Raw genomic sequence first — 17,118 nt, 5'->3', positions numbered from 1 at the left:
TTTTTTCCTTACTTTTCTATGCCCCCCCCCCTTCCTTTTCTAACATGCCATTACGTTAGAACTAGGTTATCAAGACTTCTATCGAATTTATCACCGATTCGCCAAGCAGAGGTCATCTGAATATCTCGCCAGTCGCTTGTGAACGAAGCGGCTAATTGAAATTTTCTCACGGTTTTGATTTTTGAAGGGAGCTTTTACCCCCTTTACGTACAAGCTTTTGGTAACAAATTTGAATGATCTGTATTTGAAGTATCAGCGACAAAAAGAAAAAGTTTTCCTCAAAGCTGTATTAACAGAGCTTCTTAATACAGTTTTGGGTTTCCTTGTTGTCATAGTATAGAAATAGAACGGGGAGGAAAAGGATGAGCGCAAGTTAGGCCCGTCATTTAGGGGGGGCAGTGGTGGGGGGGAGCCTCCTGGATTTTGAAAATACACTAAAAATGGTATATATATATATTGAGTACGTGTGCTTTGCCCCCCCCCCCCCCTGGAAAAGTTGAAATGACGGCCCTGGGGTGCAAGTAGGTTTCACACATTCACTTATTTTTTCCTCTTTCTCTCTGTCTCCCTCACTCTTAAAATATACAATAGAAAGATACACTACATATATGAGGAAAAAAAATCATTAACCACAGGAATATGTACAGGGTGATTCCATAATTTTCCGCATTTTACTGGCGAGCAGACCGTTGATCCTAGAGGCATATTTCCAATTAGAAAAAGTATCCAAATCAGGGGCGTAGCCAGAAATTTCGTTCAGGGGGGGGGGGGACCAAAGTGACAGAACAATGGATTTGGCCATCTTTTTCCCTTTTTTCGGTCATTTTCTCACATTTCGGGGGGGAGGACCAGACCCCCAAGTCCCCCCCCCCCCCCCCCTGGCTACGCCCTTGATCCAAATAACGTATATACTAACGTCATTCATGTTGCAAGGTTGTTTAGTTATTAAAATATAAAAATTAACTTTTTTATACGAACATCCTGGGTTCAGAAACTCAAGGGTGCGGTAGCCCAGGTCGATAAGATACTCGCCTAAAGTACCAAAGGATTTGCAGAGGTGTCGCGAGTTCGATACCCGGTTCGTCCTTGTCAGAAAACTTTCCTGACACAGGGTTACAACAAAAAACGGCGACTTGACTGCAGTAAAAAATTGCTACCGCATGGAGTCCCCCACCGGGTTAGCGCACCAACCCTTCGACGAGTATAAAAAACAAGCCTGCCGTTTGGAATCGGCAATAAATTGTAGGTCCCCGGGTCTAATTAGGCCTCATGTGCAGAAAATGACCGTGGTGCTACAAAAATGATCAGAAATGAAGGGTCGGGGGAAGGAAATGGTTACACACAGTCCATAAAACCAAATTTTTCAGGAGACGGAAAAAAAGTTTTTTTTCAGGAATCTGGTATCGGTTTCTGCGCATGTCACAAATTCCTTTTCTACCGCGCATGTGCTGGACTCCGATCGTTTTTGTATTCGCGTATTGTGACTAAAATCATCCCCCCTATAATAGGCACGGATAGACTTGGAAGTCTGGGGGGAGGGGCAAGATGAGGATGACGTCAATTCATAATATACATTAGATCAGTCGACTCCACCTTTGACGCTGGGGGGGGGGGGGGGCAATGCCCCCTCATGCCGTATCTTTCTTCCTCTATTACAGCGGACTGAAAGCGTTTTTTCTTCTGTTGTTTCACGTGGTCAAAAGAGACAGTTCTGAGCTATAAAAATAGAAAAAATATTTATTTTGATTTTTTTTTTTACTTTTTACGCCCGACCCTTCAAATGAGTTTGGCCTGTCTCTTCTCAGGCCAACAAAAAAAGAAAAAAAAATCCATTTCCAAGTGCAATATTCATTGAGTATTTTGAATTCAAAAGCCGAAGAAAAGTTGGGATAGAACACCGAAATCTAACAAACAACGCTAACGCCGCTTTCGAACTCTGACTAGGGTAAGGGGGCCGTGGGGTCACAAAAGTTTGAGAAAGCACTGACAGTTTGAGAGCACGGTGCATACACTTCGTAAAAACCCCTCTGGGAAATTTCTAAAGACATGCAGGAACGTGTTGTGTGTGTATATACATGTCCCCAGGGCTGTAACCGGGATTTTTGCCGTTCGGGGGAAACATTACTTCACCGCCCCACAACTTTAAAATCAGATAATTTTGTATTGGTATTCTTTGTTCCCACCTAAACTTTCCACCCCCTAAATTTTGGCCGGCGAAGGCAGTTTCCCCCGCCCCCCTCTAGTTACGGCCCTGCATGGCTCTTACGTACTTATGTTATCAAAGTCGTGTGTGTGTGTTTGATTTGTGTTCTAGTTATTCGACCATCTATCTTCCAAGTTTTGAAGTGAAAATGCGCCAAACGAAGTGAAATGTGCTGATATTCACCAAAACAATGCAAATTAAGGTGGTTCATATGCGGTCGGGAAACAGCATAGAGGGTGTTTCAAGAAAGCAAAGCACTGCAAACCAGACATGGACGGAGATGCGGGGGAGGGGGGGAAGGGGAGGGGGGTTATGGGTGGGCATTGCCGCCCCCCCCCCCCCAGCGTCAGGTGGAGCCTACTGATGTAATGTATATGCGTATATATGAATTGGCATCATCATCACATCGTCAGCCTCCTCCCACAGCAATCATCATTATGCTCCCCCAGACTTTTACGTTTAGTTACGCCTAGGAAACCAGAGTCATAAAATGCAGGGTGTGTACGATTAACAGTTCATTTCTACATTCCTGTTGCTGGTGCTTTCCTAAGATTGTCATTGCGATGTTGACATTGGTAGATAACGCTCCCTCTTGATAAAATTGTTTTACCTCAGCCACGGATCACCGGCTGAAGCTTTACGAACGTCTCGTACACAGAAAAGATTGAAGGAAATGTTCAGGTCCAATCAGTAATCACTCATGATTTGCTTTCGTGCGACGTCCTCTAGCGACCAAAATTTGAACTGAATTTTTTTTTTTCTGTTCCAAAATACACCCCCTGGGAAAGGTATATTAGTACCCTTGTCTAATATACCTTTCAGCCCCCCACATGGTCGTCTTTTGGGGCGACACGTGAGGTTCCCACCTAGGTGGCAGGTGAGCTTAAACCGCCCCTGATTTATCGGACACCCTGTATATGCAAGGTAGGGTTACCAGATTCGAAATCTGAGAAACGAGGACGCCTTCAGGCACACCCTTAGTACCGTCATTCTACCTAATTTTCACTATAGGGGTGACACCACTATTCCGACAAATAAAACCGGCCACAACAGTATTTTTTCCTAACTCAAAAACAGAACCTCTAAAACAAGCAGAAACAGCAAAATTCTGGGAATTTCGACGGCTATTGGCAAATGCGGGTGCGGGGAAAAAACACAAACACACTCATCGTATCAATGAAAAAATGTTATGATTCAAAGTGAGAAAAAATTATTTTCCCCAGAAAAAAGAAAAGAAAAAAATAATAATTCCAGAAAAACCCCTAAAGAAGAGGAGAAAGGGGTCAATTTTCCGAAACGTGGGAGGACGCTTCGAATGACATCAAGAAGGAGGACGGATGGTAACCCTAATGCATCTGCGAGTTTTCCGAGCAATTTTAGCAGTGTGGCTTATACGCCAGAGCCGAAAAGAAATCTCGCAAACTCAGAATTTTGTTTCGAGTAACGCTACCAACCGTCCTCCTACGTTTCGGAAAATTCGCCCTGTTGTCCTCCTTTTTCAGGTTTCCGGAATTATTATTATTTTTTTTTTTTCCGGGGAAATTTTTCTCCTCCACTTTGGAACATATATTTCTTCCTTGATATGATGAGTGTTTTTGTGTTTTGCTTTCCCACATGCATTCACCAATAGTCGTCGACAGGGTCGCAACTAGGGAGAAGCAGGCAGGTCTCGAGCCCCGGACGCTGGACACGAATGAGGGGGGGGGGGCCCAAATTTCATCCTGAAACCTCTCCTTCACCAAGGAGAGGCCTCCTTGAAGCCTCCAAGGAGGCGTCAAAATGCGCTCTTGCCCCGGGTGACCAAGCATCTAGTTGCGGCCCTGGTCGTCGAAATTCCCACAAAATTTTTTTTGTTTTTGTTCTTTTCAGTGGTTCTTTTTTAGAGTTGGGGGAAAATTATTGATGTGGCCGGTTTTATTGGTCGGAATAATTGTGCCATCTATTGGGAAAATTGCGATTGGGGACGTCTCTAAGGGTGCGTGTGCAGGCGTCCTCCTTTCTCAGTTTGCGAACATGATAACCCTAGTTTCGAGTAGCCGCTGAACAAATGGATTCAAAAAACTGATTCCATGTAACTTCTGCTGCCATCTAACGGAAGAAAGACGGACGTTTCTGATGTAAGTATGTTTTATTATCGATAGATGGCGCAATATGGAAATAGATAATGTCGTGGGTTCTCAAACTGTCCACCGCAGTGCCCTGGTGAACCTCCAACCTTCGTCAGCGGAGTGGTGATCCTGACAAAGGTTCTCGAAAATATTCTTTGTTAAATAGCTCTGGGGAGCCGGCGGAGCTCGCGGATAAGCATTGAAAAGGGGGAGGGAGGGCGACGCTGGTGGAAAAAGTTTGACAACCCCTGCTGTACCCCATCGTCTTGTTGGCACAAAGGGTTCGGGGAACACAAAAGGTTAAGAACCTCTAATAAATAGAGAGCAACATCATAACAAGTGTTTCGGCCAATTTTTGAATAATTGTTGGTTGAATCAAACAAAAGCGAAATTTTGAGAAAATTTCCAGAAAGCACTGTAAACGTGTTCTGGAGTATTCCTGCGATTCCTTTATATTCCGTTCAGGAATGTGTACGAGGTGTATGTGCGGTCAAAAGTATCAGCAGGCCCATAACTAGCCTGGAGCGAGCGTTGTGCTGCCCCAGGGCCCCGAGTCGAATGGAGAACCCCCCCCCCCTCCCCACCCGCGCAAATTTTTGAAACCGTTGAAATTTATGTAATTCAAAAATCATTTAAAATTCATTCATTTCCGTAATGAACGGTGTCCGTATGAATCCGATGAATCCATGAATCCGATGAATCCATGAATCCGATGGGCCGAAACTAGAGGGAGACGGAGGGGGAAGGATAGGCCCAATCGAAAAAAATTAGGTAGGGCGTCAGCAGTTTTAGGTAAGAAAAAAGAGAAATAACACCGGTTATATAAAATTATCGAATTCTAAAGTTGTGTGTGTGTGTGTGGGGGGGGGGGGGCAAAATCCTTTCCTAATTACGGCCCTGATGAGAAGAACCGGGATGGGGTTTTTTTTCTAACGCGATATTTTTGTGCATATTGCTATGGGGCCATGCAAGTATTACGTAAGCAGATTTTTAGCCATTTTTGACCTCCTCCTCCCCTTGTCAGCAAAACACTGACCCCCCCCCCTCCCGTCAGCAAAATTTCGTCACAGCTTAGAATTATTCATATCTTCAAAAAGGGTGGTTGATGAGGTAAGCAACCTTCCAACCCCTCCTCCCCCTTCGTCAGCAAATCCCCCTCCCCGATGCTGACGTAATACTTGAATGACCCCTATTCAATGCTGCGATATTTAAAGAAAAAAATTATATTGGTACAGTGAAACCCTCTTTTAACAGACACTCCCCTCTCAGATGCGGTCACCCATACAGACGTACATTTTTATACACCCCCCCCCCTCCCCCGCATTGAATCTTGGACGGGATGATGGGTTTCGCTTCTTCCCCCCCCCCCCCCAACATTATTTGATTCAAGATTCCAGACTTTCCTACAAATTTTTCAATATTGTTCACACATTTTGCTCATGCGCGTTATCTCTCTTCTCCTCCGCCACTCTCAAGTCTCAATATTATAAGAAGATTGAGCAAAACAAAAAAACGCTTCAGCTTTTCCACCCCGTGAAATACTAGTATATACCATACAAAAGAATCAAAAGCCTAATCACTCCAGGAATGGATCTCGAGTTGAGCTTACATCCTCATAATCCCCGTGTGGCCGGTACATACTAGATAGAGAAGAGGCAACAACATAACATCCCGCTTTGATCATGTGATGCCCGTGAGCATCACGTGGGGATGATGATGGGGGTGGGTGGGAGGAGTGATTCCCCTTCCTATGGGAATTAGACCAATCAAGTCCGCGGATGGAGATAACGGAGCAAGCCACTCTGATTGGTGGATGAACCGGAGAAAGAGGCGTCATTTTCCCCCGGAACGGGGGTGGGGGTGGAAAGTGGATATATAGGCAAGAAGGTTTTGTAGATGGAGCTAAGATTGTAAAAGCCGAAAGTCTCTTGAAATTTATATTCCTCGGAAATTCTATCTATGGTGCGAGATGAGGAATATATTCCAGAAATTCTCGCGCGATAAATGCGGCTCTTTATCCCGTGAATTTTCCCGGAACGTAATTGAGCTTGTGAAGATTCGCCAAAATGATGGCTGGATATACATACGTATGTGTATCTACGTTGGAATGGAATTTCCTAAGATAAAATGCGCGATGGGACAAAATTTGATTCAGGAGAACAGACGAATACTGGAACAACCTACACCATCCAGTACATACAGTCAAGCTCGGCTATAACGACCTCGGTTTTAACATCTCCGCTGTAATGTCATTTACTGGCTGATCCCGGCGGATTCTCGTAGAGAATAGTATTTACGAATCTTGATTATAACGTCGATGACTAGAAACCACATCGGATATAACGACAAATTTTTCGTCGCTTTTTTTTCCCGTATCTCCCCCCCCCCCTTCTCGACTATTTTGCTGTGAAAAGACTTAAATTTCTTCAGCAAAGCCTACTTTATTCCTATTCTTTACTAGAATCAGGGAAAATTAAGATAATTTGCATAATTTACATATTGTGCCATGAATGTGAATATAAACGAAATATATATGAATTGTTTACCATATTCATTCATATTCCTGTGAAAAACACGTTTTAGCAGGCTTGCCGTAGCACCATAATTCACCGTCAAGACTTATTTATAAGCAGCATTTGGCAATTTCGCTGACAATGGGCAACATGTTTGGCGAAATTTGGCGATACGATATATAAATTTTATCAAAATTTTCCGTATTTTTAATCGATCAAATATGGTCACATAATGAAATTTAAGCTTCATGCACATTTTCTGATTGTAGCAAGTGTGGGGGGGGGGGGGTCGAGGGTGGATGCTGAGGGTGTGTCCGAACCCCACCGTCATCGTGATGGTCGGCTGAAGTTGATTTTCTGTGGTTCCTAACTTCGAGGTGCAAATGCGAGCCGGTCTCCCTGTTAAATGTCTCGCCACAGAGAGCAACAGGCCTAGAGAACGGTACAATTATTCAATCATTACACCTCACTCATAGTTAGAAAATTTGATGACAGATGGCAGCACACTACCCGGAGATGCAACAGGCCTACAACGATACATTATTCAATCATTATACTTCACTTCACCCATAGTTACAAAAAATTGGTGGCAGATGGCAGCACTACACATAACAAGCATTATACAGAAACAAACTTCACGTCAGGTTTCACTACACGTACACGAACATTCCCACATGTACCAATTCGTTAGAGGTTCCGCAGAGGAATATGGACGAGGTGCATGTGCGGTTTAGTAGTAGTAGTAGTAGTAGCACACTACCCGTAACAAGCATTATACAGAAACAAACTTCACGTTAGGTTCGCAACACATACAGCAATCTTGACTTATCTTTATGTTGCATGTTTCATAATGAACCACTTGCCATGTTTCGACAATGAAGCCTTTCATGCGTACGCTGTTAAGTTGCACAATGTCATTTTGATTCATAACCGGTGGTATTCAGCAGAGACATCTCATTGTACCCATGGGACAAGAGCTTTTTCTGAAGAGAACTATCTGGCTAGAAGTTTCCAACCTATAAATTAGTTATGTACTTACTCTGGGAAATTTTAACCAGATTTCGTTCTCACGAGTCCGCCATTCTGTACTTGACGCACCCGGAGAGTGCTCAGGTGGGTCCCATACGTTAGGACCGCTCTAGTATTCAGTGATCTTGGCATATCAGTATGCTGTATGTTTGACGACGAACCACTACTCGTCACGTCAGCCATCCAAGTCCTTCATACCTATATAGAAACCTTCACTTAATCTTTATTTTGAATGCTCGGTAAAGAACTACTCGTCAGGTTCAGCCGATATGTTAACGCCGTTACGTTGTATCACCTTCATTCTTAGCAGGCGGTATGTATCCAAGAATCTTCCTTTAATCTTTATGTTGAATGCTCGGTAACGCATGACCACCACCACACACACACACGGGGGAATAACACGTTACAGGCGAGTCACAAATCCAGCAACGGCGAAATGCAGCAGGTCCACATACACGGTTTACAACGGTGAACTAGTAGTGGATTAAGAACGCGCAAGTTCTTATAATCGTCTCATTTGCATATTTCCACCAAAGTCGCCCGTACTAGCGCCACCTATCGGCTGTTTTTTTAGCTATTTTTTCCCCTGTCTCAAAAAAATCCCCGTGACCAAGCGATGCTAACCCTGCAAACCGTTTTTTATTTCGGTAATTTTTCCGGTTTCTATTAATTTTTAAAGTTTCCACGGACTTTTTGCTCACCCTGTATAACAGGCGATCACATCCGTTATATTTATGTTGTGTGTTCGATAACGAACCCTCCGTCACACGTTCAGTCGATGAATCCTTAATGTTTTCCCGTCGTGCCTCAGCTTGGATACATATCCAGCAGTTTCCGCAGAATTCTTTACAGGATTTATCGGAAGAAGAACGTAATTATCATGTCACTGGAATACCACGCATGTTAAATTCGAACCCCAGAGCATATCATTATTCATATCGCGTATGAAAATCAACGATAGACACGCATAATAAAAATAAAAAAATTACAAATAAATGAGTGAACTCATTGAGACACACACAAAATGGCAGAGATTATGTTTTGAAACACAGCTTTTTGATCTCAGCCTTTATTAACAAACGCACAAACTGTCTCGTCATCATTGTCTTAGCGAGGAATCAAATGACTTTTGGAATATAACATCACGCGCATTCATTTTTTATATATATATATATAATAATTATTCAAAATTAACCTTCTTTATGATTGGCCGAAACGAAAATTAAAAAATTAGTGGTGAGGATGAAGGATGACGTCTTTTTTGTTTTAGTGGAAAAAACGAAGCTCTTGATGGCGGCGGCTGCTTAACACACTCACACACACACATATTATACGGAAAGAAATGAGCGATCAATCAATTAATCGATCGTGAGTTACCCTGTAGACGATTTCCGAGTGAAAATCATTTCTTATATATATATATAGAAGCGTATATATGTATAATATTTATATACTTTAAAAAGTCCGGTTATTAGAAACGTATCTGAAGTGGTGAATAATTGATTCCACCTATTTACATGGAGAAACTTGATGGTTATATATACCAGGGGGGGGGGGGTGCACTACCTTTTTACCTACCAGGCTGTAATCAGCTACGTCACTCGCCTTTGACAATTTTTTTTTCGGCTATGATTGGCAACTTTACTTACCTTTTGGGAGATATTTTGGTTTTAATATGGCGGGCCAAAAACTTGTATATTTAAGGAGTGATCATATGACCCGTTTGTTTCCTCTTATTACAAGGGTAAGTTGAATTTTTGAAATCAAGAGTTACCATTTTAGCGGTAGTGGGCAACTTAACTTGAATCTGACAAATTTTTCGGCTGCAAATGGTTTACTTTACTTGCCGATGACAAATTTTCCTGACTGTAATTGGCAACTGTACTTGCCTTTGACAATTTTTTTCTGGGGCTGTGAATGAAAACCTTACTCGAATTCGGTAATTTTTTCAGTTGTAACTCAAAACTTTACTTTCCTTCGACAATTTTTTCCTCTGTAATTGGCGACTTTACTAGCCTTTGGAAAATTATTTTGGCTATTAATGGTCACTTTACTTGCCTCTGACGATTTTTTTCAGGCTGCGAATGGAAACTTTATGAAAATTTTGACAATTTTTTCGGCTTTAACTGGCAATTTTATTTGCTTTTGACAATTTTTTTTTCGGCTGTAAATGGAAACTTTACTTGCTTTGACAACTTTTTTGGCAAATATCCCGTATTTTTATGAAAGTATTATGGTCAGCCTAGGTATTTATCGTGTTATGTGTATTGATACTTTTCTACTGGAACAACTTTGGCAGACCAGATGGTGCCCCTTGGCGGACTGCAATTGGGCCGCGGGTCGGAGGTTGTGCACCCCCTGGTATATGTCAGGGGTCTTCAACCTTTTATAGAGGGGTCGCGAGCACTATCCATCAGGGCCGTCTTAAGAGCATCATGGGCTTCCGGGCCATGTAATTCTTCTGAGGCCCTCCCTGGCAAATCCACGAAAAATTCAACCACTTCTTATTTTTCTAAGGCCCCCGGGCCGTGCCCGGATGGGCCCATGCGTTAAGACGGCACAGCTATCCATGCCCATCATTTTCAAACAGGAGCACCCGTGTAGCAACTGTGACTCACACTCAAAGTAAAATCCGCATTATACCAATTCTGGAAAGCTCCACCAATAACGTTACGAGTACGAAATCTGTGAGCACTACGCGGTGCTCGCGAGTAACAGGTTGAAGATGCCTGCTGCATGTGTTGAGAGATGGCGCTTCTTCGCAGCGAAGAAGATGGGGTCTTGTGTAACCAGAGCATGATGACGCATGTTGTGGACGTAGTTGCAGCAAATATCGGAAAAAAAATAAGGTGTTGATGGACGACATGGAACTGGTTGGTCATCTTTGTATAATATATAATATATCAATATATTAATATAATATCGTTCGTGTGTGTGTACAACACTTCGCTATACATGTAGTTACATAGGCTCGTAGAAGGATGAGTTTCATGTCGTTCTGGCACGACGTTATGAACGTGACGGAGTTTTGGTTGTCGCATTCCAGGACGTAGGTCGAACGAACGTCACTCGGTGCCCTTTTGTGCACTGGTTTGTGGGGGCCGTAAGGAGGGAGGAGGCAGAGGTATTGAGGAAGATATTACACAGTACGTACAGCATAATTTATAAGTCGGGTGTTCTTCAGAAGATGTTAGCCTTTGAGTCCACTGGTGGGCTGAGCGGGAAGGCCAACGGGAAAGTGGACGCCGTCGTCGACAGTAGCGCCGAATGGTAGTGATGTGGCGAGAAGGGATGAGTGGCACCTCCTTTCTGGATGATGCAGTGTGGCGACGCGCTCGTTATGCCACTGGTGCTCCACTTTGATTCGACGACGCTCAGCACTGACTTGGCTGAAATCAAACAAAGAACGCCAATTTGTAATTAGAATTTGTCCAAAGCAATAACGATAAAATATCATAAAATGATTAATGATTGATTAATTATTGTTGGGTGAGAAATCTTCTGGTAAATGCTTGAATAGCATTCCCTTTATAACGTTAACTATAAAGTCGTTGTTGTCTGTAACCTGTTGGATAGGAAACCGTTTCAGTGTTATGTGTGAGAAACACTGTTGCTTGTGCCTGTTGCGAAAGGAACTCATCTATGATGTTTGATAAAGTGAAATGTTATTGTTATAAGTATTTATTGTCTGAAGAGCTCCTGAAAGTTTGAAACCATTGTCAAGTGGTTGTGTGAGGGGTCATTTTAAGTGAAAAATAATTGTTCTTTGTTAAGCGAAAAGCCATTGTTGTGAAAATAGCTGAGTAAAACGTAAAAAAAAAATGCTGATTTTTGTATTTGTTGTGCCACACTGGATGTTGCTGTGCGAAACAGTTGAATATTGTTGTGCGAAACAGTTGAATATTGTTGTGCGAAACAGTTGAATATTGTTGTGCGAAACAGTTGAATATTGTTGTGCGAAACAGTTGAATATTGTTGTGCGAAACAGTTGAATATTGTTGTGCGAAACAGTTGAATATTGTTGTGCGAAACAGTTGAATATCGTTGTGCGAAACATTTGAATATTGTTGTGCGAAACAGTTGAATATTGTTGCGCGAAACAATTGAATATATTGTTTATGGAACAATTGAATATATTGTTTATGGAACAATTGAATATTGTTTACGGAACAGTTGAATATTTTTGAGTCAAAAAGCTGCTGTGTGTGTATTTGTTGTGCTGAACAATTGAATATTGTTAAGTGAAAAAGCTATTGTCTCTATTCGTTTCGCAGAACAGTTGATTATTGTTGAGTTTAAAAGCTATTGTTGTATGTATCGGTTGAATGGTAAATCATCGTTGCACGACTTTGTTGAACAGAAAGCCATCGTTGTAGGTATTTTCTGAATGAAAGGGACCACCGTTTTGGATACCTACAGAGTGTAAAAGCCATCGTTGTATGTATTTTTTAATGCGAAGAACTCGTACACGCAATCTATTCAAGTTAAAAAGTTATTTGTATATCAAAAGTGCTTATTAGTGTTGAGTCCATCTGTGTGCTTATTTATTGAGTGAAAAGTAACTGGTGTGCTGATATTTTTTGAGTGAAAAGTCATCGGTGTGCTCATTTGTTTAGTGAAAAGCCATTGTTGCCAATATTATTGTCTGCTGACCCAGAAATTTTCGGAAAGTTGCTTTAAAGGAGATGGCACTGGGTTCACCAGTCATTTTATTTTTTTTCTCTGTTATTTAATCAACAAATAAGAACTAAGATATTTCAGTGAAAATTTTTCCTTTAAACAATAAAGCACGTCTAACGGTTAATAAGTGGAGAATAAATTAAAAAAAATCCAGACAATACACAGTGGCGTTCGTACCGTTGATGTTCTTTGTATCCAGTGGTGGAGGTGGCGGCGGAGGCATCAGAGACGCCACTTTGCTCTCGTTAGCGGAATCCTTGGCCGAGTTCCCATTGTTTCCGAGGTGGAGTACCGTCCCGTTGGAACTGTTGCTACTCGTGTTGTTGTTGCTGCTGCTGTTGCTGTTCATTATGGCAGACGTCGAAGTGGTGTTCGTCGCGTTCGAAGTGTTGCTGGTACTCGTGGCGTTGCTGTTGCTCGTGTGGTTCGTCGAGCCGGTCGTGGTCTTCTGACTAGAGGAAGGAGAAGAATTGGACTGTTGCTGAGCTTGTTTCTGTTGGTTGAGTCGTTCCTGCTTGCGGAACTTCGCCCTACGATTCTGAAACCATACCTGGGGAACGAGAAAGAGATGAGGTTACTATTAACTGAAGTAATTTATACACATCCTTCACATTGTTGATGGATGACTCGCATTGGTTTTGAAGTAGTAGAAAACGTGTTATCTATAAGCTGTAGTTCTCAAACTTTTTAGTTCATGAAACATGAATGAGCACGTATACCAGTGGTCTCCAACCTTTTTCTAGTCACGAGCACTGCTGTACCCATCACCAAAGAAGAGCACCCTTGCGGCAAGTTTGACATACCAATGCATGATATCAGGATGATTTCAATCCATCAATACACACAATTTAATTTGTACAAGGTGTTTACTTGGGACGTTGATCAAGTGCTCGCGAGCACAAAATCGAACACTAGCATCGAGCACCCTGGGTGCTTCTGGGAGCACCATGATGCTCGCGAGCAACGGGTTGAAGATGCCTGACGTATACAATCTGAATACACCAAACTTCCCCCGTATCCGGAAAATTTTGGCTCCATACAATACTCCCATTTTTTTTTATACAAAACTCATTGTGTTAAATTTAGAACTTCATTATTGCCGTTTTTGAATTATTTTAATTGTTGTGCTTGTTTCTTTTAATTGTTGTTGAATCCTGTACATTCTTCACTATTAGGGAATCCTGAAACCTCTTCATTGTTAGAGAATGCTGAGCATACTTTATTGTTTAGAATCTCCAAACCTCCTGATTGTTGGGCAATGCTGAATTTCTTTCTTTGTTAAGAAATCCCGAACACTCTTCATTATTAGAGAATCCTAAACTCGCTTTATTGTTAGGGAATGCTGTACATTCTTCGTCAGGGAATCGTGAAACATCTTCATTGTTAGGGAATGCTGTACATTCTTCGTCAGGGAATCGTGAAACATCTTCATTGTTAGGGAATGCTGTACATTCTTCGTCAGGGAATCGTGAAACATCTTCATTGTTAGGGAATGCTGTACATTCTTCGTCAGGGAATCGTGAAACATCTTCATTGTTAGGGAATGCTGTACATTCTTCGTCAGGGAATCGTGAAACATCTTCATTCTTAGGAAATGCTAAAACTTCTCCCTTATATATATATATTATTATTATTATTTTGGAATCCCGAACACTCTTCTTTGTTAACCCTTTCAGACCCGAGCATTCGTGTTTTGGAATTTTCAAGATGTTTTGCGTTTTTGATACTCAAAAAATGAATTAAAAATATATATGTGTCAGCAAATCTTTATTTATTTATTTTTTGAAATTTTCACTTTCCTTTATTTTTATTATAATTTTTTATGTGAAGAAATAATTCGCTTTGTTCAATTTTTTTTCAGCCAAGATGATGCAGGGAATGTTCATCTTCTCACGCACATTTTTTCCAGAATTTTATTGCTAAATTTTATGCAATAAATCACACTTTTCTCTTAAGCACTTTCTCCTGGAAGCCATCTAAAAGTCCCCTGAAAGTTCAACTTCAAGTGCTGCCCTCTGATGAAAGTACCCCAAAGTTCAACCCTATTTCTAACTAAAAACTTAACCAATTCTGTAAGTCAGGGTTTAACTCCCTGAGGTGTTGAAAAAAATTTCTACAGTGAGAAAAAGCAACCCGCAAATTTGTGCATGCAGGGTCTGAAAGGGTTAAAGAAACCCGAAAACTCTTCATCGCTAAGGGATCTGGAGATCTCTTCATTGTTAGGTAATGCTGAACTCCCTTCTTTGTTATAAGGAATCTCAAACATTCTTCATTGTTGAGGGATTCCGAGGAGTGTTCATTGTTAGGGAATGCTGAACTCCCTTCTTTGTTATAAGGAATCTCAAACATTCTTCATTGTTGAGGGATTCCGAGAAGTGTTCATTGTTAAGGAATCCCAAAATCTCTTTTTTTTATTGTTAGCGAATCCTGAACTTGCTTTATTGTATTTGTTAAAGAATCCTGAACTTGCTTTATTGTATTTGTTAAAGAATCCTGAACTTGCTTTATTGTATTTAGAAAATCCTGAACTCACTTCATTGTATTTAGAGAATCCTGAACTCACTTCTTCGTTAGGGAATCCTGAACTCACTTCTTCATTAGGGAATCCTGAACTCATTTCTTCATTAGGGAATCCTGAACTCACTTCTTCATTAAGGAATCCTGAACTCACTTCTTCATTAGGGAATCCCGAAACATTTTCATTGTTAGGGAATACTCAACTCTTTTGATATAAGGTATTTGCTATAATTAAGGAACTGGAGACTTCTGACATTGCCCATAACAGAGATGTACTGTCATCATGAATCACTACGACAACCTTATAGCGTTTATTACCCGGATAAAGGTTTGCGGTCCGAACAATCATCATTTTCATCACCATAGTAATAACGTGCATAATCTTCTACAGGTTACGAATATATCGAACAACAAACTCGATATGAAAGCGCGAATCGTCAAGGGCCGCCATTAGCATAACGTGGAATCGAAGGGATCTGCTCGGAATGAGTGTAATGAGAATGATCTCAGATTGTAATTAGAACAAACTTTGTTGCACAGAGAGGAGGAGCAAGTCCTCCCCAGATATATAGTCGATGCCACATCCTCAAGGATGCCACGTCTCAAATAACAAGGAATGAAGATGGCGCACGAAAGGTGGGAAGTAGGAATTTTCGGGAATGCTCCAGAGATCACGTCGCGATCTATCGATCGATTGGACGTGACTCGAAGATCTGAACTCTGGAGGCTCTTTGTCGTCATCATCATCAACGCTGTGTGATTAACTTGCGCGCAAACTCGGTGATTAGCTCTGGGATTTGATATTCATCAGGTGATTATCAATGCCTCTTGATTACCGCAGAGCTGCACATAAATATACAAGCAACGGGAGTGTGTAAATCTCCATCTGACAACAAACTTGCGATCGAAATTCGGTTCGTGTTTGTGTCCGGAAAGACTCGTCGAGGCTTTGGGACATTGGACGAGAGTGAGTCGGAAGCTTCTCACCGAACATTTCGAAGTAAAAGTTCATACATCAAACTTTAATTTAGTCATCTTGGCAGCACTTAGTCATCGTGTCAATTCTGTCCGTTCGGATAAACTGTTAATTTCGCTTGAATACAGTATCGCAAGAACTTCGAATATGCGCTTTCACGGGATGTTGCTCGACAGTCTTGAAAACCCTCAAGGATATCAATGATGAAGACCATTTTGAACTATTTTTGCCAGGATTGTAACACTGCATTTCCTAGCCAGATCATGGCCCTCCGCTATGTCTCAATCAAGAGATTTTAGCTGGTAGTCGAAGACCTGTCTGTCACACTGCACCCTCAACGATAGTCAAATAAGAGGTCGTAGTTGGTAGGAACGTCGATGAGGATGCCACACAACATATGAAAATTCTCAAAGACGCCCAATATGACGGTACGTTACTGAACATAGTTGATAGAGATGTCAAACAAAACATCTGAAAACTCCCTCTATCGAAGGATGACAAATATATGGAATAGCTTTAGCGGGAAGGTCCAACAACATCTGAAAAACTTTCTCTCTCTCTCTCTCCTCAAAGGTTGTCAGATACTCCAAACAACATTTAAAAACTCTCATAAAGGATGTCAAATATGCATAGCACAATCTGAAAACTCTCTCAAAGGATATCAAATATGATGTTGCTTACGGAATAGCTTAGCGAGGATGTCAAACATCTCAAAACTATCTCTGCCTTAAAGGATGTCAAATACGTCCCAAACAATATCTGAAAACTCTCACGAAGAATGTCAAGTACGCAAAACAACATCGAAAATTCTCACAAAGGATGCCAAAAACGCCAAACGACATCTGAAAACTATCAACAGATGTCAAATATGACGTTGTTTACGGAATAGCGTAGGCGGGATGACGTTCGAAAACTCTCTCTCTCTCTCTCAAAGGATGCCAAACCAAGTTGTTTACGGAGTATCGTTGGTATGGAGAGAGGATGTCTCTCAGACAACATCCAAAAAACCCTCACAAATTATGTTAAATATGAGGTTGTTTGTGGGGGGGGGGGGCATCGTTAGTACAGAGAGATGTCAAACAATTTTTAAAA

The 17,118-nt window shown here is 41.5% G+C and overlaps 1 protein-coding gene across 1 annotated transcript; it reads right to left on the bottom strand.

Annotated features, from left to right (window-relative positions):
* Positions 1-9,006: 9,006 nt before the first annotated feature.
* LOC149069557 (uncharacterized) lies at positions 9,007-15,150 on the bottom strand. The gene is made up of 3 exons (XM_089250074.1): positions 15,067-15,150; positions 12,711-13,083; positions 9,007-11,242 (listed from the first exon to the last, which is right to left on the bottom strand). The coding sequence occupies exons 1-3, from the start codon at positions 15,148-15,150 to the stop codon at positions 11,034-11,036; spliced, it is 666 nt and encodes a 221-aa protein (XP_089106200.1). The 3' UTR covers positions 9,007-11,033.
* Positions 15,151-17,118: the final 1,968 nt, after the last annotated feature.

Source organism: Pholcus phalangioides, unplaced genomic scaffold, assembly GCF_987345545.1.
Source record: "Pholcus phalangioides strain wild (caught in Gottingen) unplaced genomic scaffold, Ppha-v1.0 ptg000022l_1, whole genome shotgun sequence".
NCBI classification, from domain to species: domain Eukaryota; kingdom Metazoa; phylum Arthropoda; class Arachnida; order Araneae; family Pholcidae; genus Pholcus; species Pholcus phalangioides.
This window is presented reverse-complemented; position numbering and strand designations above follow the sequence as displayed.

Bases quoted from the DNA above. Each gene is read 5' to 3' on its own strand.
- LOC149069557 (XM_089250074.1), bottom strand. From the start codon at position 15,150: ATGAGTTCAGGATTCCCTAATGAAGAAGTGAGTTCAGGATTCCCTAAC. The intron at 13,084-15,066 runs GTGAGTTCAGGA...CTCGTTCCCCAG, and splicing joins GATTCTCTAAATACAATGAA to GTATGGTTTCAGAATCGTAG. The intron at 11,243-12,710 runs GTACGAACGCCA...GTTTGATTTCAG, and splicing joins GGATACAAAGAACATCAACG to CCAAGTCAGTGCTGAGCGTC.